Raw genomic sequence first — 24,952 nt, 5'->3', positions numbered from 1 at the left:
GCATCTATAAAGGCCTCACTGAGAACAGTATTTGTCTGTAAGAAAGTAGTTAGTGATGAAGATACCAGGAAAAGGTATTAAAATCATGCCGTGACTCAGAGAGCGCAGTCTGGATTTGTGGACCTGCAGCTATAGAGGGTGTTTTAGCAGTAAACCCATTTGGAGAGTGCTTTTAGCAGTTTTAGCAGTAAACCCATTTGAACAATGTTCAAAACAACCTGGGATATGAACTAAAATCCTCGGATTTTATACCCATTGGCATGGACTATTCCACTGGCATGGAATAGATGCTTACTTTTAGAAAGCTGCTTCAAGCTTAACTGTTGGCTGGCATGATGATCCAGTTCCAATATCACATGAGTGCAAAGTCTAATGACTTTTAAAAGCTGTATATAAAATAAGATGGAATTTATTCTCACTACTATAAATTTCATCCCTTTATAGTAAAAAGGTATTTTAGAAGACAGAAATTCCCTATCCTTGGAGTTCCGTAACCATTGTTTTAAGTCCTTCATCCTGTATATATTTGTGAGCCATTTGGGGTCTACATAGAAACTGTTCTAAGACTTGATGCTCTGATTGGTGTTAGAGTAACAGAGCTGCTGATGTGATTAAGGAATGACTGTCCTTGTTTTACAGTTATTGTCAAAGCCAAAGTTCAGCGGAGTTGAAAAGATAAAGACCATTGGAAGCACTTACATGGCAGCAACAGGACTGAGTGCTACACCCAACCAAGAACAGTGTCAGGTACAAGAAAATGTTCCTGCTTGATAAAAAGCATATTCAAATGAATGCTAAAATTCTGTTAATTAAGCTTCAGGTTATGTATAATAATGTGGCCTAGTTTTTTCTTATTAGCATAGATTGTATTGTACTGGACAAGTTTATACTTTAGTAATCTCTGTGAATTTTTCTTCACATTGCAGTTTGAAAATGCCACCTCTGTATTTGCTAAAACAGGCCTTCTACTCTAAATACAGTACAGCATTTTATTCCTATGTGCTGCATCAGTACTGGATTTATAGAGCATAAAAAAGATTGCAAGAATTAATGTTTTCCATTGTAAGCTGAGAGGGATGATTTGCCTTACTTGCTATACACTTACAGAACCCTCAGACTCAGTATTGAGAATGTGTTCCTTTGTTTCTACTTTACTTAATGTGGTGGGATTAGGAACTGCAGTCAGTGGAAATTAAGTTCAGAGAAGCAATTCATAACTTATTCAAAAACCTTGCTTTTGCCATGATCTTTACAGTACTACAGGTTAGTGACAGAGAGACAGCAATTAAGAATCAACACAGTCTCTGCCAAGGATTAATGTGCTCTTGCCAAACTCATGTTCCTTCTAAACACAAGCAATTACCACATAAACTATAGATCCTAAGGATCCTGAGGGCAAAGAATTATTTTAAATTAGCTCTGACATTTAATACAGAGGGTGAAGGGGATGAAAAAAATGCAGAACTGCAGACCGAAGATGTGAAGACATAGAGAGCTCTCAATCACAACTAAAATTAGTGTTTGCAAAGGAAGAAATGTATCATTTGAGTTGTTTCCACAATCAGGGGGTCCACAGTTTAGCATTCCTTTGGTGATTGAGTTCACATTCTCAAAGGAAATCCACCAGAACTCAGCAGCCTTCATTCCAGATTCCCAAAGATGCACAGATCCTGCAGTACCTAGTGTGGCAGTGAGTGACTGCTAGACATACTGCTGGGAACCACCCCCAGCTTAAAACAAGCATCCAAGGAAGACTAAGTGCCTAAGGAAGGGGTCTGAATATATCAACTGAACAGGAAACCATCTGTTTTAGCTAGGAGTGAACTCCAAAGGAAATAGGCTTCATTTATCTAAACAGCTGCTCCAGCAAGCACCACTACTGTCCCACCCTAGGCTGATGCATGCACTCTATGAATCATCTCTGAAGTTGTAATCTGTCCATCTCCTCTGTCACTTTATCTCAAGAATTGGGGAAGATTCAGTAATTTCTCATAGAGATCAATGAGTCCATGTCTTATGAAAACATTCACTTGTCAGGATCTTACCTTGGGCTGTGGGACACCAAAATCAATTTTCTCCTCAGCCTGAAAGCACTCAAAACAGTACTTAGAAATCAGGTTACTTTGTTATGTATGAGAGATTAAGTCTACAGCTTTTATAAGTGGTATAAGCTCTGAGCTAGTAAATAAAGGGGCAGAGTGGGGTTGCCCTCTTTCTCTTGTGTTTTACTCATTTTCAGGTCTGTTAAATGTTCTCAGAGGTACTTGCTTATCTGTCAGATTAGATTAGTGGAAGAACTCTTAAAATTGTGAATTTCACTGAATCTTACACATTTTAGAAGGGAGCTAAGCTGTGCAACAGTGAGGGAGGAATCCCTGTGTGGCTGTCCACAAGCATTATTTATTATGAAAGGGAGTACAATAGAAGCAGACACTTAGAGAAAATGAATTAACAAATTCTAGGCGCACATAGATATTGAGTGCCTGTGGGATTAGATAGCAGCTATTCAATCATTTGACAATCAAAATGTTAGATTAGGCATGGTTTGGATCTATCACCTCTAGACTGCCTGGTTGTACACAAGTAAAATGCATCCTGTCTCTCGGCCATTGTTTGATCTTACTGATGCTGGACAGGGTACCACGTTCTACATTACTTTCTGCATCTGCCTGCTGACACTAGGCCATCCCTAAGGGCTTAAGTGCGTTCAAGTGTTCAACATATTTTGGTTGTATTCTTACAGCATCCAAGGCTCACGAGAATGATTTTACACTTTTTGTTTGTCTTTCGAATTCAGGAACCTGAACGACAGTATATGCACATAGGAACCATGGTGGAGTTCGCATTTGCCTTGGTGGCAAAACTGGATGTCATAAACAAGCATTCATTCAATGACTTCAAGTTACGAGTAGGTGAGTATCACAGGATTCTTAGGAGAATATAATGGACAAGGGGGAGGATTCAGTGTGAAGTACCATCTGATTAAAGTAGTAGTAGAACTGACCAAAGGGGCCATGATAGTAAACAGCACCATCTTTATCCTGTTTAAAAGCAGCCTACATGGTATTGGCCATCAACCTCAGCTCCTGAAACCCTACAGTGTTGCAAGGCTAGACTTAGAAAATGGCAGTATTCCTATGTAAAGAATGGTTGAAAAAAAAGTGTTCACATGGCTCTGAATGGTTTTATGGTAACTCTGTAAAAATTATTGTAGAGATCGTAAGACACATACATTTTTTTGAAGTTTACAAATACCAAAAGAATACACAAGAAAACTCTAGACTGGGCTTTGCAAAACTATATAAATGGTTTTTCAGAGGACAGGAGCTATAAGGGGCCAGTGAGGCTGGAGTTTGAAATATTTTACATGTACTAAACTCAAGCAAGCACACAAAAATGCAGCGTTAGACAAGGAAGAATATTTGTCTTCTTTGTTATTCAGATAAGAGCAAAGATGACTAGTTATTTATCTTGGGAAGAGATATCCCTTATGTTTCAGTTTCTAATTGCTTCTTCTTGTGCATCATGGTATTTTTAAAAAGAAATAGACAGCTGCAGTAAGCAATAGAAAGAATGATGAATAAATGAATTCAGAGCTGGTCAAGAACCATATGTTCCAAAATGTTTATTTCCTGATAGCAGTACACAGCAGTTTCACAATGCAATATGTAACGTGGAAAGTGTGAAATGAAAACAGTAAACAAATATTGAAAACCCATAAATTATGTAAACGTGTCAGAAGTATTTGATTTCCAACAGTTATTCTCCTGTCTTGTCTTTTTCTTGCTGTGCCGCTTGCTTTTCCATTCGGCTGCTCCTCTCGAGTCTATTTCACAGTGCCACCCACTGGCAAAACTTGCTGTCTTCTGACTTGAAGCAGGGGCTCGTTAGGGCACTCCTTTGCCAATATGTTTTGTATTCCTTGCTAGAGCTAAAAATGACAAAGCAAATCAGAAGTATGCTTCCTTCTCAGTGTTACAGAACTTGACAGTTCTTGCCATAGCTGACATGGCACATACTTGCAAGCACATTTATATCAGCAGCTTCAATACAGACAGAGAGCTGCTGGGTGCCGGGGCTGTGTCTGCAAACTGCTTGAAGCAGTATTGAGTCCTCTCAAGTGGGGATCATGAAGCAAATTTTCAAAGGGGAAAACCAAACCAAACCAAAACAAAACACTCACTCTGGATTTTTACAGTTCTTTGCTAAAGATTCCAGAGAACTCAGACTCCTTTGCTTCATGAAATGAAAAATGTTTTAACTCTAAAAAGGAACACGGGCCCCAAAGTGTATTTGTGCCACCTTAATCCAATATAGGCACCACTGAGATCTTCACTTCATTTTCACTTCTCTTCTCTACTTCTCACCACCTGATGATGAAAGCAGCTGAAATCCATACTAATTATAGCCACAGAAACATTTTAACAACTACTTCTGACCTAGTCCCCACTGTAAGGACTTGTACCCAAACTGCCCTTTGCAAAAGCCTCCCTTGGCCAACAACTAAGTCTGAAATTTCTGCAACTTATTAGAGGCCTCAGCTTTCATAATTTTCTGTGAGTACCCAAAATGCTAGTGTGATTTAGGAGGTACACACTGCTCTGACCTTGCCAGGCAAGGGAGGGAAGCACCTGGATGACATTTTAAGCATTCCTCCCCTTCTGCAAGTTGAGATGCTTGATTTATGAGACAAGCTCAGCTATGCTTTTGCAGCAGGTTTTGCACAGGTATTGCTTTCTTTCAGAAGAGAGGCTGGTGTGTTGTTTTCCATATAACTTCATAGTTAGAACATTCGTCTGTGTTGTAGGTGACTTAATTTGGATCCTGGTTTTGGGTGAGGCTAAGCTATGAGCCCAGGCTGTAGGATACTTCACAATGAGATATTCTCTGTCATTCCTGCTGAACAGCATTGCATTTCATGGAATGATTAAATATTGCCTTGGATATGAGAGAAAGAGACAGATAGATGATATCACCTTTGGTTAGAGCATTCACCTGTAGTGAGAGTACTATTCTTCCAGCCTTGCCCCAACAAACATTCATGTGTGTCGTGCAAAAAAGATCCACACCAGCAGGAATGACATAGAGCAGTATATCCCACAGTGCTTGGGTTGCCAGAACACATTCCTAAGAGATACTGGTAGAAGTTTCCTTGAAGTAGGAGGGATCTGAAGGTGACTCTTGAGCCCCTGAGGTATTCCTCAAACCATCAGCAGTGGTAGTTCAGGAAAAGGTAAAAAACAGAAGTCCCTTCCTGTCCATTGTATTTTGTAGGAAAGTCCCACTGCACTGCCCCATTTTCTGGACCATGGCCACACACATCTCTTCAATATTCCCTTCTAGCCAGATTGGGCTACCCAGCAGATGGGTTTTGTGGATTCCACTCTTAGTTCCCTAGAGTTTTCTACAAGTTGTATGTCATGAAGTAGAAAAACCCATCCATGGCTCAGTTGTTAATGCAAAGTGTTGCAAGGCCCAAGTCCCTTTGTGCAATTAACCCCAAGCACTTAGACAAATATGTATCAGGCTCTATTTGTTATCTTGTAGTCTTTGCATATTTTCCCAATTTAACTTCTACAGTCACGTTTTCCAGGGTTTCCAAGTGGGCCGATAGTGTGGTTGCTAGCCTGCACTGCCATGTTACATACTAAATGAGCTCTGAGATCCCTCTCCATCCTACAATCACACTTTCATTTTTCTGCATGGATATATAACCCTAATGAAGGTTTCTGTCAATGAAGTAACAGAAATCAGTTATGATCCACTGAAATAATTTTAGAAGTCCAAACAACTCACTTGTTCAGGGTTTATTTCTCACTAGGTCTAACTTTGCTTTCCTGCTCGTTGGTATGTACAGTTACAATTACAGTACATTTGATGCTGGTTAACAATAGTACTTTGGATTTTGCCTCCTGGTTTCCCTACTAGCAGAGTACAGCTCACTCCCTTTCCAGACATAACATAGGTTACAAACTGACTACAAGATAAAAAAATGCCCAGAGTCTAATGAGGGACTGTATTGTTCTACCATATTGTTCTACTCCGTGCTTAATCAAATTATTTGAATATATATATTTATATTGCAGTTCTTTAGGACCATTCTGTGGTCAATTCAGCCTTCAGAACAAGGCTTCAAATCCTTTCAGTTCATTCACATTAGTTTATTCTAAATTTAATAAGCAAAGAATACTATAAAAGTAACTTGATGGGGCCATCAACTATTGCAGAGAGGAGAGGCCCTTTTCACTACAAGAAGAAATTTAAAGAAATTCTTCTATATCTGTTTTCCCAGAAGCTGCTGCTCACCCACAGTGTATTCCTCGTGCTACATAATAATGGCAGCAGCAGTTTATTAGGATGCCAGTGGTTGAAAATAGCAAGTTACTCAGGATGGGAGGGAGCTGTAAAAGTAAAATTAGATGAATTGACTTTTGGCATTTTTGTAACTAACATTCTCCTGCCATAAATGGTCGATAAAAACACGGTGAACGACTCTTTGCTGCCATACTCACTATTCAGCAAGGGCCAAATGTTGCGTTCATTGACTTGCTATATGCCAGATGCACTGTATGTCCTTGTTTGGTGGATCTTCACAAAAAAACAGAATCAGTTAAGTTGGAAAAGACCTCTGAGATCAGCCAGCCTGACCTATGACTGAATACCCCCAGGTGAACTAGACCACAGCACCAAATGCCACTTCCAGCCTTTTCTTAAACGCCTCCAACTGGTGGACAGTGACTCCACCATCTCCCTGGGAAGCCCATTCCAATGTCTAGTCACCCTTTATGTGAAGCAATTCCTCCTAACGATCAACCTAAATCTCCCCTAGCACAGCTGGAGACTGTCGTCTTATCCTGTCGCTGCTTGCCTGGGAGAAGAGACCAACCTCCACCTGCTACAGCCTCCTTTCAGACAGAAGTAGAGAGTGATAAAATCTCCCCTGAGCCCCCTTTTCTTCAGGCTAAACAGCCCCAGCTCCCTCAGAGGCTACTCATAGGACTTGTGCTCGAGGGCCTTCACCAGCTTTGTTGCCTTTCCTTTCATTCCTAACATTAAGTTCTGATGTTTTCCAGGTATAAACCATGGACCTGTAATAGCTGGAGTAATTGGAGCTCAAAAACCACAGTATGATATATGGGGCAATACAGTAAATGTGGCCAGCAGGATGGACAGCACTGGTGTCTTAGATAAAATACAGGTAAGTCTTGATTGTGTCCTAGTGGGCTTTCACCTAAAATGGCAGAATGGCCTAAAGTTTGGTTCACCAACAGTTGCATGAGAAAGTGGCAACAGCAGCTCTGAAAGGTGATGCTAACCATCGTTTCATGAGCCTTACCATCACTTCATTTACACAGCCTTAGTATTTGTAGAAAGATGGGGAAGCTTGGGCCTACTGAAGTGAAAATAAGCTCCTGAAGTTGAGAGAAGTGCTATGTGAGGTAGGAAGAGTATTGTCCCTAGTTCCATTCATCTATCTACAAGATATCCTCTGTTGGCAACCCTAGGTACAGAAGTGGCTACAGCAAATTAGATGCTGGATATAAGTGATTAGAATGGGCATCCAGCAACAGACTGCTTGAAAGCTAAGGTGTTCAAACCTCACTTGAGACCCTTAAAGGCTTTATGAGCATTACAGCAAGCCCCCTATAACCGAACAGAACATTATGTTACCTTCACACCCTGGAAAAAGATTCTGCTTTGCTTTGTTATCAACACTGGCTGTATTTCTGTATTGTTGCAGGTTACAGAGGAGACAAACAACGTCCTGCAAACACTGGGGTACATGAGCACCTGCAGAGGAATAATAAATGTAAAAGGAAAAGGAGAATTGAAGACATACTTTGTACATACAGAAATGACAAGATCCCTTTCACAAGGGAACGTGGCATCTTGAAGATGCTTGTACGTGTCATCAGTACCATATTTTCAGGAAAGTATCACGCACTTTTTAACTACATTTTGGCCCTTAACATGCGTGCTATTTTCTGGTATGTGGCACTTATTTTAATATGGCTGCAGAATAGTTCCATGAGCCATCATTTTGCACCTTGATATTTCTATGTTCAAGGACAGTTGTGATGTACGCTATAGGGCTGGAAGATTGTACTGCTACTTGCACTGTTATTCAAAGACAAGAAAAGAAGGAATAGGAATCAAAAGGAGGTAACGCATCCTGAAAGGACTAAAGAGAGGTGTTAGTGACAAATGTGGGGAAAAAAGGCAATAAAGCTAGGGGTGCATACTATTTTCTGATGCATGGTGTTTTCTGGAAAATACAGTCGCTCCCCAATAGCATCCTCTAATTGGTATTAAAGTATACAGTATTGTAAATAAGTTTACTCTGTCCACACATGATTTGGATGTGATCACCAGTTGCATCTCATAGCCAGGGACACGTTGGGTGGCTTGCTGGCATTCTTTCTGAAGAGAGAACTAACAATGCTGGAATAGTTTTGTACAAACGTGTCAAATGTTTTGAAGCTATTGTCTTTTGTAAGGTTAATTCATTAAAAGTTTATATGTACTTTGTCTTACTGTTGCTGTCTCTTAGTTTTGCTTCCTTCCTTGGCTTCTGTTGCTCCAAAGCTGAGTGTTTGCTGCTGCTGCCTCTGCTTTTTATTCAGTAGTTAGATGGTGAGGTAGGCTACGGCCAGCTATCTCAATAGTCTTGGTCAATAATATCTGCTAGATTTTCTATTGCCTTTCAGAAACTAAATCAGCTCTACTGTCTTCAGTCATGGGTGGCATCCTAGGCACTTTGCAGTCACTTATTCTCTAGGTCATACAGAAGACTGACCTCAAATCCATAAACACAAGCAAAGTAGAGGATACTGAAAACAGCAGCAGTGCTGCTACTTAACAACTGGCCCACAGTGCTTAAACAATAACAAGGACAAGCTGTACAAGAGAAAAAAAAAGTTCCATTTTGCACTTTGACAACCTCTTTTGCCCTTGCATGCCTTTCACATAACCTTTACAATGCTGGATTTTGTGGGATATTTAAAGTAATAATCTCATTTATCATTTAAATTAATAATCTCATTTATACTCACTAGGACATGAGTATGAGCAAAATGCTATTTTGTGGATATTTGAGATTAATTTAAGTCCCTTTAAATTAAAAAGTTTCACACTTGCAGAGTTTCATAGATGAGCCAGCTGAAAGACAGTAAAAGTAGGTAATTGTACTACCTATGCTCCTTTGAAGCACAGATAGTAAAAATTAAGTTTTGCTTTGTTGGAATCAATTTTTTTAGTCATAGTATCCTAACAAGAAAATAATTCTGTTTACAAAATAGCATATAATTACAAGATTTTTTCTGACTGATACCATATGAATATGGAAGTCAACTTATGCATTATTACCTCTGGCATGTTATTGAAATGTAAAAAGTATTCAGATTGCTCATTCATGAAACCTACATACACATTTGTATAGCATTGGTGTCCTTTCAGAAGTTCTCAAAATTGTGGGTCACAAATACATGGCATCAGTCCAGTCTCACTGAATGTGGCACAGTTTACTCACAGCAGCCATCTGCCCACTAGTGAATTGGAATGACAGTAGATTTCAAAGTGCCTAATTTGCTGTAAAACAGACAATCTGAATCTTGATCCCCTTAAGTTAGTCTAAAAGCAAAATGTAAGTTATTTCACTTATGTTCAACGTGACACACTTAATTTTTCATCCAGCGCTGGAGACTTTTAAACAGTAATTTTCAAGACAGGTGCTCAGTCTAATAAAATCTCATTAAAAAATATTTTTGTTGTCTTTATTTCTTCCTTTTAATTAATAAGATAAATGTTTTCCAGTGGAATTAAAGACTTTCTAAATAGCTCACATGGCTGCAAAACCAGTGTCCCAGTCATTGGCTAGCTGTCACTTGGCTGTGTCACTAAAGACTTCTCCTAAATCCCTCCTCGCCACTTGCTATAAATGTGTCCTAGGGACGTTGAAAGAAGCTATTGATCTCCTTCTTAGACTTTGAATGTACTCTGGGCCTTTAAAATCATTGTGGTATTACCACACGTCAATGCAGTAATTTCTTACTGTGGGTGAAAACCCTTACGTGAAGTTGATTCTATTATATTGTCATATATATGTGCAGCTTTCAGGTATAACCTGTGCCTTCAGGATTTTGCTTTCATTTGTATTCTTGCACATCATTAACAAACCTTGTACCTAACTTCATAGCCTTGTTTCTGTGATTTTTATAAAAGTTAAACAATATTATTTCTGTAAGCTATGAAATGTTAAAACATCTGAGTGGTGGGGAGCTGACTAGTTCAATGAAATATAAAGAAAGGTGTATATGTGCCCTCCAAGAGCATGTTGAAAATGCCCATGTTCAGAGCACTCATATTTCACTGGTGGTGTTCTCTCATTTTGTAGTTGCATTTAGATTCTTGCAGGCAAATCCTGCTAAAGAACAAGAAAGTGGGCAAAAGATATGCATATATTTGCCCACACAAAGAACGGCGCATACCATCCTCTCTCTAGCCTTCAGTTGCTGGGTATTACTATCTTTCTAGCTGAGAAGCTCTTTGTAGTTAATAAATACCTCTTGTCTTCCAATGCATTTTACATCTACTGTTTATACTGGCTTATTTTTTCTCTGTCTCTATTCATTTATGAAAAGAACTTTTTCTTCCTCCTGCAGCAATCTCGGCCTCAGTAACTGGATATAACACTACTCCTGTATCAGCCTGTAACCTGAAAAACTTTATGATAATGATGTAAATCAGTATTTGACATTCCATAGATTCCACATCACAGTAAGATTCATCAAGTTCTACAACTTCCATGTTGGTGACATAGTTCACAGCTCATTAGTGAACCACAGAGTGGGACTTCTAAAAGTACAACGCAAATGCATTTCACACTGTGAGGCAACAGCCAAAAGATCAATGTAAGAGTGATTCACTGTGGTCTAGGAAAAAGAAAATCAAATGGGAACACCTGGGAAGCCTGCTGGAATTCTTTTTCAAAGTCAGTGCTTTGTTCCAATTTATGGAGGGCTACCAAAGGACAGGAAGAAAGATTAGACTGGCAGATGTTTTTTATAAACTGTGGAAATAGTTTGGATCACCTGTAAATTAATGCTATTTAGCTGCTGTTTCTAAAGAGAGACATTAGTGTCTTATTTATGCTATGTGAAAAGCATTTTTCATTTTCTTATATTCCTATATGCTTCCTCCATTTTGTAAAATATCTACAAACCTTCCCTTTTTCCACTGAGACACAGGTAGTTCAGTCTGCTTGTTTCTAAAGCAAAGTGAGGGAAGAGCTTTTGCAAGTCTGTCCTGTTTTGTTTTTAAAACCTCATATTGGGACAAATAATAAGCTATGTTGTCAAGATGCTTTATATAGCAGAAGATTTACTGTTAAAAGATAAGATTTTCTTGTACTTTGATACATAGTTTTCCTTCTTTTTGTGGTTATGTATGAACATAGATTAATTTTTCATTTTCAGATAGCAGATTCTCCTTCACTTGGTGTAGATAGTGGCCTTCAAGACTTTTTACAGGTGAACCCCAAACAATTTTAAGTCTAGGGATTTTTAGTTTTATTCTTCATTTCTTGTCTAAATTAGCAGAGTGATTCTGAGGAGGAAATAAATGTAGAATGAGATATATGTGCCTTAAATAAAACATGTAATTAAGAGATAATTTTTTGTTCTTTGAAATAATTCAGATTTGTGTGGATTTGTCAAAAATGTTATATAAATCAACTGTAACTAGTTCACCCTAAAGTTTGCTACATATTAATTTTAAGCATTTTCAAATTCAGAGGCAGGAATTATTCAGGTCAATGTAATTTTTGATATGTCAAAATGCAAGATAAGGGCATTTTATTAATGTTTGCAACTATGAAGATATGAACCCCTTTATGTTGTAGAATGCCCTGTTTAAAACAAAGATTCTGCCAAGAATTGTTTGACATTTTTTGGATAGAGTATTTTCCAAATCTATTTGTAGCCATTGGGACGCTCTTCATGAACATCTCAGTTTTGACAGGAAAAAATGTGTGTGAAAGTATTTCAAAAGGTTGACATTCTTGTACTAGAATTTTTCATGTTTTATTCAAAAAAGTGTTATAAATAGCAATTTTTATGGAAGTTATGTCACCTCATGTATAAAACTGTATATTACTCTACTTACTAAGAAAGTTATTGAACAGAATATTGATTTTAATTGGAGCAGATATCAGTCAGCTATATTGGGTTGTGTGGCAAGGTTTTGGTAGCAAGGAGAGGGGGACAGGGTTACAGGGGTGGCCTCTGTGAGAAGTTGCCAGAAACTTCCTCATGTCCAAAAGAGCCAATGCTAGACAGCTCCAAGACCGACCCACCGCTGGCCAAAGCCAAGCCCATCAACAACAGCTCTGGGATAACATATTTAAGAAGAGATAAAAAATGTGGCAGAATCAGCAGCTGCAGGGAGGAAACATCTCTGGAAACACCAGGGTCAGTGAGGAAGGACGAGGAGAAGATGTTCCAGGCAGCAGAGCAGAGATTCCCCTCCAGTGGGTGGTGCAGACCATGGTGAGGTAACTGTGTCCCTGCAGCCCTTGGAAGCCCATGGTGGAGCAGAGATCCACCTGCAGCCCACGGACAACCCCACACTGGACCAGGTGGATGCCCCAAAGAGGCTGTGAGCCTGTGGGTAACCTGTGCTGGAGGAGGCTCCTGACAGGACCTGTGGGCCCATGGAGAGAGGAGCCACTCTTGTAGCAGGTTTGCTGACAGGACCTGTGACCCCATGGGGAACCCGCACTGCAGCAGCCTGTTCCAGAAGGACTGCACCCCATGAAAGGGACCCACGCTGAAGCAGTTCATGAAGAACTGCAGACTGTGAGAAGGATTCAATGGGAGAAGTTCATGGAGGATTGTCTCCTGTGGGAGGGATGCAATGTTTCTGAAAAGCCTTCCTGTTTGAGGTGGCAGTCAGTCAGTAATTAGGATCTAGAAAAAACAAGCACTTCTGTGAAACAACTGGCTTGACCCAAAGCTATGGCAGTAGAAAGGGGACAGGTTTTGAGCCATTTTTGTTTCAGCCTCTTTCAAGGGCCATCCAATGGAACATATTCGACAAAGACTGTCTCTCCTTCATGGCTCAGCTGAAGGTCAGGACCACATGGCAATCTGATACATGTTGAGGTCAAAGAGCTAGGACAGGGGAGGGCTTGCTAAGACTTAATTTGACAGCAGGTTACTCAGCTCTAAGTGACATGAGTTTGAAACAGGCACCTCAGCTTATAGCAAAAAACAGCTACTGTTTTTCCTGTGTATCAATGACCTCTCCAGTTATATGTCCCCTGTCCTCTTGTGTCCATCCTGTCCCCCCCAGTTATCATTGTCTCCTTTGTGGCCTCTCTCCCTGGCTCCACTATTATTTGCTTCATATTTCTTTTAGGGCATTTTTTCAGAATTATTGCACAAGCCAGTTTGACATTCCAGAACAGTGCCTCTACCTTTGAGACACTTTATGGCTATAGAAGTACATACCAACATGTTCAAAACTCAGACATCTTAGCAGTGGAACCTGAGGGGGTATTACTACTCTCTAAAAAGGCAGGCAATTGAACTTATCATCACCAAAACACCAAATTCAAAGCAACTTTTAACGCTTTGGTGTCTTAGCTCAGATGTATTTGAATGCATAGTTTTCATCATATGGACTAAAATTGCTCCAGTGTTTACATGTTCGAATTGAAGTTACTAAGGAAACAGACTGACCTTCCATGCTATTTCGTAACAAGAACATACACTTAACAGTAGCATATTAATAAAGTCTGGTTGCAACTGGAACAAACCCCCCTGGGCATTCATATCCTTCTTCTGGGCAGTCTGCAAAAGGTGACCAGGAAGAAAAGCCTTTTTAAGTTTCAAATAATTCTAAAAGGATTTTTACCTTCACTGGGAAGGAAAAATTAAGTGAAAAGCATAGTTTTTAATTACTTCAAATGGGCAGGGGGGAGGGAACAACAGTATTGCAAATCTGTAACAAGCATCTAGCAATATTTGTGACAATCTATACTGCATCCAAATGCTGTAATTCAACTTAATGCCATCAATTTAATGTTAATCAAAACAAGCTACATGAGAACAGTAGAAAGAAAACTGGAGAGAAATCTTTCAGATCTGACTTCAGAGCTCTTGCCTAGCTTAGTTGATATCTGTGGTGAACAGTTTCTTGTGGCTCTATTTATAGCTGCAGTTTCAGCTGAGCTGCTTTTTATAAATGGGCTTGCTATCTCTCTGTGCTCGGACTAAACTACAGAAAAGCACTTGCACAGTGGCAAGCGGGTCTCTGCGTAGGAAGCTGATGTAAGGCAGCTGTTGGATTTTCAATTCCACTGCTCGCTTACACTGTGCTAATTGGCCCATGCTACAGGAAGAAGAGGATCTTAATTGGTAGAGGGACATTATTAGATAAGCAGATGGAAATTGTCACAAATTATTAAAAAAACCACCCACATCAGTCTGCAGATTATAAAGCCTCCATGCTACACTCACAAAGAAGCAGGAGTCTGTGTTATTCAGTAGGTTAGTGATGGTAGAGTGGCAGCTACATCATAGGGATGAGACTTTTGTAGGCCTGAATTACTGCGTGGCTTCAAGATGCCTGAAACAATCAGTTGTGAAGATTTCTGGTACTCTGAAAGTTGGGGGATTTTAAATAAATTTTGGATGTTCAGTAAAATTCAAGATGCCTGGGAGAGTGCTATTGTGAAAGTGCTTACCAAAAGATACTGGTAGCAATAATAATAGTAATGCTGTGCCCACAGGACAGTAGCTCTACAACTGTGGTTACAGGAAACAAAGATAAACTAAACCAAGCTGCTTGCAGATCCCTAGGGACCACAGTAAGAAGCAGCATGGGCATAGTTACATATATGTATTAAACCAGGATAACCATGGGGTGAATATCAAACCTAGGAGCCAGGTACTACTAGGGCAGAGAAGTTTTACAGTTGGTCTGAGATTTACATCTCAGGAGACACTTATTTTCAGTGTTCCCAACAAAAGTGTGTGAGAGAATTTTCCAACTGCATTGCCTGAAATGGCTGAGCATCCCATGCTGGATTCTGCACCTGGGATGGGGCAACCCTGGATGTACATACAACCTGGGGAATGAGATGCTGGAAAGCAGTGCCATGGAAAGGAACTTGGGGGTCCTGGTTGATGGCAAGGTGGATCTGAGTCAGCAGTGCCCTGGCAGCCAGGAGGGCCAAGTGTGTCCTGGGGTGCATCAGGCACAGCATCGCCAGCCGGGCAAGGGAGGGGATTGTCCTGCTCTGCTCTGCACTGGGGCAGCCTCACCTCGAGTGCTGGGGGCAGTTTTGGGCACCACAATATAAAAAAGACATTAAACTATTAGAGAGCATCCAGAGGAGGGCAACAAAGATGGTGAAGGGCCTTGAGGGGAAGCTGTATGAGGAGCAGCTGAGGGCACTTGGTCTGTTCAGCCTGGAGAAGACTGAAGGGAGACCTCATCACAGTCTACAACTTCCTCATGAGGGGAAGAGGAGGGGCAGGCACTGATCTCTTCTCTGTGGTGACCATGACAGGACCTGAGGAAAAGGCCTGAAGCTGAGTCAGGGGAGGTTTAGGTTGGATGTTAGAGAAAGGTGCCTCATCCAGAGGGTGGTTGGGCACTGGAACAGCTCCACATGGAAGAGGTCACAGCACCAGCCTGACAGACTTAAACAAGCATGTGAAAGCCTTTGCCCGAGTCGGTGATCTTCTGTCCGAAGAGAGAAGCCCAAGCTCCTCAAGACACTGGCTCCTTATCCTGGTGGAAATTGCATGCTGTGGTGTAGTTTTATTCAAGTTATCCACTGAAAAGGGGATGTGGGGTCTAGTGTAAGCTGTCACAGTAAAAAAAGTCAGTCCCTTTCTGCCAGGCTTTGCTCTAACCTTCTTCCCCAGCTTCCAAGGACACAAAGGACCAGGGAGCGGGAGCCGCTGCACAAGACTGAGACCAAAACTCCACGAGCCGGTGGATGCACACTTGAGGCTCGGCGGGGCTCTGCGGAACGCCCCGAGGCCCCGAGCCCGGCCGCGCCCGGGCCGGCTCCCGCCGAGCGGGCCCGAGGGGCAGCAGCGCCGGTAACGGCGGCCAGGGCAGCATGGCCGCGCCCGGCCCGCGCACGCCGGCAGCCAGCGGGACGCGTTTGGCACAGCAGGCGCTCGACAACGCGCCGGGGAGGAGGCGGCCTGCCCTCAGCTCCTTCTCCGCCTTCAGCTTCGTCCCGCCCAAACGGGAAGGGCCGCCGGAGCTCAGCTATTTCAGCCGGCCGCGCAAGGTGAGGGAGGGAGCGAGCGAGCTGGGGTCGGATGGGGGGCAGCGCAGGGCGGAGGGACGAGTTCTCCCCGCGGGTCTCTGCGCAGTGTAGACACTCTGCTTGGACCCGGTGCAAGGGCTCGGCTCTCATCGTGAGGGACCGGGTCAGACAGGTGCCTAAAATCGTCATAGCATCACGGAATGGATTGGGTTGGAGGGGACCTTAAAGATCATCCAGTTCCAACCCCCTGCCATGGGCAGGGATACCTTCCACTAGACCAGGTTGGTCAAAGTCCCATCCAGCCTGGCTTTGAGCACCTCCAGGGATGGGGTACCGACAACTTATCTGGGCAACCTGTTCTAATGCCTCACCACATTCACAGTGAAGAATTTTTTTTCTGATACAAAAATGCAGCGGATTAATCTCTATCACTAAGCTATCTAATGCCAAAGTAATAGGTTTCACCATGAGAGGCCTTTGCAAAGTGTGTTTGCTATTTGTGGATGGCAAATGAGAGTATTGTCTTCCACTGGATGACAAGAGAAGGCAGAGACATGGTTTGCCAAGGATTGAGGATGGACAGGCCACGTGGTAGCAATGAAATGTGAGGCATTTTTAGGGGGAACACTAGGAAAGGCATCATTGGTCTCTAGGGTTTGATGCAGCACCAGTGGATTTTCTCCTAACACACTCTTGGGAACCCTTTAATAAGGAAACTTCTCCATTTTAATTGGAGGGAAAAGATTTTCAGTGTGCATTGCATAAATTTTCCACAATGCTCAGCTTTAGTAAAATCAATAGAGCTACTCAAAACAAACCATCACTATATGCCTCTGTAACTGAATCCTTCTGAAGGTGGTACACTGCCACTCAACATGTAGTAACTCAAGTACACTGGCAGGGAGTCTCACTCCTTGCTCTGCTGCATTATGTCACCTTTTTTCCTCATTCTGTCCTCATATTTAAAATCAGAAATTAAAACAATCTTACACCCTCCGCCTCAGCTTACCTACAGTTCCTGGGTGGTGAACTTTTCTCTCTATGAAGTGTCATGTGAGACATTGAAGTTAACAGGCTTTTTTGTCAAAAATTGGCATAAAAAAGTTCTGAAATACCTATTATGTCAGTGTAACATGGCAATGCTATGGCAATTTATAACAATAAATACAACCCATGAATCCCCTGCTCACCCAAGTGACAAGCTGCTGAATGCGCCAAGCACGGGGCAGTGCTGACTGGTGGTTTGTGAGAGTTTGCATGTCCTGTGTCCCTGGGTTGTGGGCAGGGTACATACCAGACCACTGTTCTGTGCATTAAAGGAACAGCAAATTTCCTGCATTGACCACCTGGTCCTGCTAAAAGACAAGTAGATTTCTAATGTCAGACTCTTTTGTGTTGATTCCAGCATTTCCTTGGGAAGGTGATCTGACCCAAAGGTGAGCGGGCACAGTTGGTGCCATGCTTCACAAAACAGTAGGGAAAGAGCAAGGTGAGGGCAGGCCAAAGGGCTGGCGTGGTGCTCTTGGGGCTGATGGAGCTCACAATCTATCCAGTCTATCAATGGCTGCAGAATTAGCAGCCACATGGTAGAGCTTTTCCTTACAGTATGGTCTGCTTTCACACTCACAACGGCCTGGTTTGTGAAAAATGCTGCTCCAGTGGCGTGGAAACAAAAAGTGGTAACAGCTCTTTAATAGGTTTCTTCGCAGCCCAGGCCTCAGCCGCAGGGGACGAAGCAGATTCAACCCATTTTTCTACACAATTTAGGAATTAGATAATTTGAATCTTTTTATTTATACAGCAAAAGGAATCTCATTCCTTTCTGCAGCTTAAATACCTAAAACCAACTGAAGCAGAGAGAAGTAGGAAGAAGATGGGCTCATTGCATGGCCAGAAGCTAGAAATTCCTGCCTTTTAATTCCTTGGCTGACAGTTGCTCCCTGGATTGCTTTACATAAGTTACTGTAGCCAATGTGCCTGGTGTTTCCTCTTCTGAGACGTGGAGAAAGCTATTACCTATTTTATGTGCGTCCAGAATACCAATGAATGCTTGCAAAGCACTTAACTTTAGCGGCAGTACACAGAGGATGCCTACCCTGAGTGCACATTTATCATCAGCTCTGTGTGACTCACTTGCTCTGATGGGTTTAAGAAACAGCTCACCACCACCACCACCACCACTATCACCACCCAGGCCAACCAAATTATCATTTACAACAAAGAGAAACAGCAGCAGAAAGTTATCAGTATATTGAGCAAAGAAGTGTTGTCTCTACACATCTGGCAGAAAATCTTAAATAGATATCTGGGACCGAGGTAGTTTTTGATATAACAGCCTGGCTGACTATCTGCAAGTTCCAGAAAGAATGAATTATGTGCTCTGACACAAGTGACAAATAATGCCAGATGAATAACAGCAAAGAGCAAATAACATTTCTGGTGGTGAGTACAAATTAAATGCCCACTGAATGAAACTGCTAGCATGGGGAGGAAAGGAGAAGCAAGGAAGCACAGAAATAGTCATGGAGATGACAAATCATGTGCAGGGTGCTCTTGAACGTGCCTGAAATCCTATGAAGCTCAATGGTTTCAGAGAAGTGAAGGGATAGATGGGTTAAATACCAAATAATCTCTCCTCTTGGCAGAACCAAGCAATGGAGATACCTTTAGGAATAAAGCCTGAAATTACAGCAGTGTCTCACTAGTGCTCTTAACTATGGTGTCCTTTTAATGGAACCACTATAGCCTTCTTGACCTGCCATGACTTGACTATATTTGGAGAAGTCCATTGTAATTCAAAAGACTCAAAGTACATGAGATTTTCAAAGGTTAAATTGGACACACTGTAAAATTGGAGGAGAAAAAAAGCCCAACAAAACGCACCATTTTTTTAGTCAGCCATGCACAAAGCCAGTGATGACTGACATGTTTAACAGAATATGGACCTTTTAATGAAGTTCAGTAACAACTGGCAGCGAATTTCAGTAGGGATTTTGCTTTTTCTTTTTTCTTTGAAAACTTTTTTTGGTTTTGAAATTGCTTTGATTCCACTTACGAGAACTTCTTGATTGGATTTCACAAATGCCTTTGTTGGAAGAGCAGATCTTTTATGTTGCTTATTTGGATGCAACTGTGTCAACAGTTAAACAATAATATTCTGTTTTTGGGTGTGCTTTATTTTCATGCCTGACATGTGTGTCATGCATACTACTGGATCACTGGATTATCACTGTGGCATGTTTCTCAATTCTGCTCTAATCAGAAATGAAATTATGTTTACAGTGGAGAATCCCTTTGTCTTTTTGAAAATGCCTGTTTTGCTTTTACTTAATTTTGCCAGATCATTCGACAAATACACGAATTTATGAAGGAGAAATTAAGTGCAGGAAATTAAAACAGATCAGTTAAATTTCCAAACATTACAACAGATTACAGGGGGGGAAAATGAAGTAAAATACCACAAGAGAAATTTCAGAGCTGAACAAACTTAATAAATGATACCACGTGTCATTAGGTAATTTTGCAAACTATTCCAAAGGAGGGGCCCAAACTTCCTAATGAAGTTGTCATCACCTCATGCAATATATGCACTGTTTAGGTATTGATTTGACTACATGTGTTCTGTAATCTACAAAGTAAAGCAATTCTGTGAATTAGTCTTTCTTCCCCTTTTCTCAAGACAGGAGATTTTTTCACCTATGATGCCGTTTTTGGAATAACAGAAGGTTACGACCAATATCTTCCATGCTGCGACAGAAAACATGCAAAGGGTCGTGGCCTTAAAATTCATGAGGAGGTAACCCTTTTATAAATTCGTAATTATCTTTGTTAAATGTGTTTTGTACTTTTTGACATGACTGGAGGCTATAGGCATTGTTTTACCCTTTATGGTGCAGCCTATATGGTAAGAAAGAAGGAGAACATCATTGTACTCAGCTTGCAGGTTTAGGAGAAAGCATTATCCCATGAAGACACCCTAATTAGCTCTTGCTCTTTCATATCCTGAAGATTTCCAGGATAAGACATATGCAAGTTAAAGCAAGGGGGAAGAGGCAGATCCTCTCTTGCAGAGTTCAGGGTGTACTCTGAACCATCTGTGCCCCTCAAGAGTTGCATTTCAGGTGGTTCTGCAGTTATTTCTGTGATGCTTGAAAACTGTTCTCCCTGAGAGGACTGGATTAGGAGGCCATGACTTCACTTACTGTCCTCTGACACCCACCCTCTCTACGCCAGCATTTGCTGTGGAAGGCAAGTCTCTAAAGCTGGTGAGTTTGTTAAGGAAACCTATACCAGATTGCCCTGCAGGAAGGAAATTCATAGGGAGCTAGTGCAAAGGTGTGGTCAATCAGAACACGTGGGCATGCCTGGAAAAGGATGGGCAAAGTATTTGAGGGCAGCAGAATCTGGGTTTGATGTGCACTTATAGGTAAATATAGCCATGGTTTTACACAGCACCCTTGGAAACAGAAATACTGTAATATGTATGCATAAATATATATGCATGTATTTTTCCATGCAGCATCTGAATAATACACATATATACAAGTGTCTGTATATATAATTATATTTATACATACACACACAAAACTGCACATAGAGGCAGAGGCTGTCAACAGCCAAATGAAGTGTAACCTCTGTGTACTAATGACCTCAAAATCCCAGTGGGTTCATGGGATATAATGTGATGGCTAGGCTAAGGATGGCTGCTCGCATTGAGGGTTTTATGTATAGAGAAGGAAGAAGGAAGAGCAACATAAGAGTTCAAATTACTCTAATTTCTGTGTAATAAAATTGGTTTTTTCTGACAAAGCCCACTGCTTGTGATTTGTCTCACTAGCAGTTATATATGCCAGACATTTCAGTGCAAGTGCATAGCCATAATGCCCTTCAGCTCTATCAGACAGTGCAGGAAGTATTAGATGCTCCCAGAGGAATCCCAGGAGTGCCCATGAGCATCACCTGCTCATGCCTAGTAACTCAACTGCAAATCTGTGTGAGGCCAAAAGGTATGTAAATGACTACTCCAAGTAGAAATTAAACTTTTTATTTGAACAAAACAAAGACAACCTCCCTCCCCTTGTACCAAGCCCTACCTCCAAGTGAGCTCTTGCATCAACAGAACTCACTTTCCTATTGGTTTTCTTCCTAGAGCAAACTTGTACAGGCCAGAATTCATACCAGCTCTGCTGGGCAGTGCACACAAGGGACTGTCCAAACAGGTGTCCCTTAATCCAGCCCTTTAATTAGCAGGGAGACACATCAAACCCACAGCTGCTTAATACTACAACATGATCCTCTTGCATGTCATGACACCCAACACTGGATGTAACCATAACTAAGTTCAAGTCACATACTCAGTTCCTCTTTACTATCACAGTGGCCCTCTCAGACTTTATATAATAATAACTAAATTACAAAATCTAATAAATACAAATGCCACAATTTACATCTTTCTAGTACAACACTGAAAGCAGACAGGCTGAACCCTCCATAGTACACTGCTTTACTTGAAGTGGAAAAGTAAGGGGCAAGCAAGCCCCTCATTTCTTGCAGATAGCCTGGGTGCACTCAGGGAATTCAAGAGTACAGTGACACATACTCAGTTTAGCTACATGCAGCTGAGTAACTGCAGTGGAGTGTGTGCACAGGGCTGCCATTGCTGATTGCAAGTGCTAGCAGTGCTAGAATTACACACTGCGAAGGCGGGTAGCAGGATGCTTCCCAGCCAACTGTTGGAAAATCTGAAACCCACTGAATGCCAAACCCACAAAGATGAAATGCCAGTGTGCACAGTCAGCGCTGTGCTACCAAGGATGCTGAAAACTGAGTCTTAGTTATTTAAAAGGAACACAAACTATTGGAATTACATACTTCTGTGCATCATTAGCACTGTAAACCCTGCATTGCTAGTGTCTCGGTTTTGAAAGACAGGTGTCTGCTAAGGAAGGCAGAGGCCCCCCTTGAAGTGGCAGATATAACCCCTTTTCCCTCCAAGTTATTATATTTTGAAATCAAGGGCCTTTAGGCAAAGATGTGGGAAATAGGAATAACAGTTCTTTACTCTATATATATATATGTATATAACCAGTCAAACAAAACAACAACAACTATGGCAGTAACAGCAATCACAAACCCAGTGCCAGCCTTCTCGGCTGTCAGGCCCTTTCCCCTCGGGTGCAGTTCCGCTCGCAGCCGGCAGGGGCGCTGGCGGCTCCCGGTGAGCAGGGCAGGTGCGATGGTTCCCCCGCGGCTGCAGGGGGCGCTCCGGAGCGAGCTCGGGAAACCCGCGGCACCGGTGCCCCGGGATCCCGGGAAGGGATGGAACAAAGGCTTCACAAACCGCTGGGCAGCCGATCTCGGACTCTCGGGAACCGCAGGCTGGAACGGCAGGGACGGACGCAAATCCCGGGTGGCAGACGAGATGTATCCAGATGGGAGAACCCCACGGATGCCCAGGCAGGCAGGGCGAGCAGGGCTACAGCGTAGCGGAAGCTCAAAACAGCAGCGGGGCAGGGCAGCCACAGCCCGGTCTCCAGCAGGGCAGGGAAAGCGGCTTTTGGGGTCCCGGCGTTGTTTCCAGCAGGAAGAAAGAACGGCCAAAAAGAAAGAAGCAGCAGCTCCTTTCTCTGCAGCTTCTCTCTCCGGACGCTCAGAGCGAACTGACCCCACACCCAGGTGTAGACAAAGGAGTAGCCAGGTCCGCCCCACTCCCCTTTTGTCTTTCTTAAGTACAGCTATTTGTCCCCTAGCAACATGCATATGGGAGAAAATTCCTTTAACAGGAAAAAAAAAAAAAAAACCAAAAAAAACAGACTAAACTAAAACCCCAACACTAGCAAAGCCTTTCTTGATGGTACAAAGATTTTTTAGTTTCTCATTTTTCAGTGTTTATCCACAACTAGGGCATGGGAGAAAATGGTCTTAATTTTGCCTGCCAATCTTCTTGACTTGATTTTCATTCTTCTGGGGTTAAAAGTTGGTGTACTGAATAGTTTTTAATGGGTGGAGTAATGTAGGCAAGAGAACTGGGGGATAAATGGTTGTTTTGAAATGAGCTTTTCTATTGAGGGGGTTAGTTAGTTAGTTAGTTAGTTTTTTTGTTTGTTTGTTTTTTAAAAAAAGGGTTTACAGTATCTTTGCAAGAATCTCAGGTTCTGTCCACGAGGCTGGAAATGTCTCTTAGCTGACTGCCTTGCTATGAGATCCCTCCAATCTGAGCTCCCACCTGCATCCTTGCAGGACATTTGTGCTGATTTGTTCAGACTTGTGTGTGTTGTAGCAAAAAAGTTTATTTGCTTGCACTTGAACTATGGTGTGGCTTCTGCATTTTGATTCTCAGATACTATTTATAAGACTAGATAAACACATTGTAGACCAAGCTTACTGTGTTAGTCAGTGTGCAAACATACAAGCAGCCTGATAAATCTGAGACCTTTAGCTAGGAAAAGAAAAACAAACAAATCCTGTCTTTCCCTTCTGACTCCATAGCTCCCTGTTGCTGTAACACAGGAAGGAACTGCAGATTGCAGATAGTGATTGCAGAGTCACTTAAAGTGCAGCTTACTAAGAAGCTTAAAATCTTTTCTTGGTCAGGTTATTTTTCATCAAGTCCACTTTCCATCATTACAAAGCAGTTACTTCTGTAATCTTACAGCTACAAGTATTTTTAGTAAAATCTTTCATTGTGCAGAAATAAAGTAGTATATGCTTTACTTCCTTCAGGGAAAGCTTTCATGGACTCATGGTTGCTCAGGGTTTTTCTTTAGGCTTTGATTTTTTTCAAGCTGTGCTTTCACTGAACTGTGCAAGCAAGGTAGGTGTTCCTGTAACAGGGGGCACAAATCTCCTATTTTTCAAATGAATCATGCAACTTAGTGCACAATAAAAATAAAAATATAATCTGTGCTTTTCTAGCATTTAGTTTGCCAGTAATCACATAGTAATCACATGTGTGTATGTATTTGTGTAAAAAATTATCAGTCCACAGCTCCATATCTTATCATCAGTGTCATCTAGGGACACATTCATGTTTATTAAGATACATAAAAAACTAGGGCAGGGATAGAACAGTATGGGCACTAAACAAATCCATATAGCAGATGCTGTACAGTTCTGTCAGTTATTTTACCCCTGGCCACAGCACATTTAGCAATAGAAAACTGCCAAGTTTTCTATTCACTGTGTGATTTTCTTCTAAGGGGACTTTTGTGTTTTCACAGGAAATGGCAAGACCTGTTCCTGTGGTGACATCTTCACAGTATGGGAAGCGTGTAAATAAGCCCTTAGACCCAGCAACCAGAGAGCATGTGAGGGTTTATAGCCTGCACGCAGCAATCTACGGGGAAAGTAGCCGCCCTGCTCATTGAAAAAACCTTCTCTAGGCCTGGATCCATGTGAAATCTCTCGTGTCTGTCATCACCAGCAACATTTATCTGGAAAAAAACCCCACGTTGAAAAGCAATATGGTGCTTTTGCTTTTTCCTCTACAGTTTAGTTAATGAGAATGATCTGGATTAAAAATAGGGTGAAATAGCAGCTGCACTTTTTCTCATGCTAATTAAAATGCATGTCTTCTCCTTACATTCTCATAAAAATCTCATGAAAAGCAGCACTGACAAGAGCTGAGCATTTTAGGCAGCAACACTGGGAATGAGACCTGTT

General features: G+C 41.7%; 2 protein-coding genes across 3 annotated transcripts in view; both read left to right on the top strand.

Annotated features, from left to right (window-relative positions):
• The window catches only part of ADCY2 (adenylate cyclase 2), a 211,316-nt gene extending 200,736 nt beyond the window's left edge, over positions 1-10,580 (top strand). For both annotated transcript variants that reach the window (XM_032118264.1, XM_032118261.1), the window contains 4 exons: positions 640-747; positions 2,798-2,912; positions 7,074-7,198; positions 7,742-10,580. In XM_032118264.1, the coding sequence (XP_031974155.1) occupies positions 640-747; positions 2,798-2,912; positions 7,074-7,198; positions 7,742-7,894 (501 nt within the window). In that variant the 3' untranslated portion in view covers positions 7,895-10,580. The remainder of the gene's footprint in view (positions 1-639; positions 748-2,797; positions 2,913-7,073; positions 7,199-7,741) is intronic.
• A 5,522-nt stretch (positions 10,581-16,102) lies between these two features.
• C1H5orf49 (chromosome 1 C5orf49 homolog) lies at positions 16,103-24,826 on the top strand. Its single transcript, XM_032118248.1, has 3 exons — positions 16,103-16,312; positions 19,971-20,087; positions 24,511-24,826. Exons 1-3 carry the CDS (start codon positions 16,136-16,138, stop codon positions 24,655-24,657), a joined length of 441 nt encoding a protein of 146 aa, XP_031974139.1. The 5' UTR covers positions 16,103-16,135; the 3' UTR covers positions 24,658-24,826.
• Positions 24,827-24,952: the final 126 nt, after the last annotated feature.

This window comes from Corvus moneduloides, chromosome 1, assembly GCF_009650955.1.
Source record: "Corvus moneduloides isolate bCorMon1 chromosome 1, bCorMon1.pri, whole genome shotgun sequence".
Taxonomy (NCBI): Eukaryota; Metazoa; Chordata; class Aves; order Passeriformes; family Corvidae; genus Corvus; species Corvus moneduloides.
Note: the sequence above shows the minus strand (reverse complement) of the source record. Positions and strands in the feature narration are given on the sequence as shown.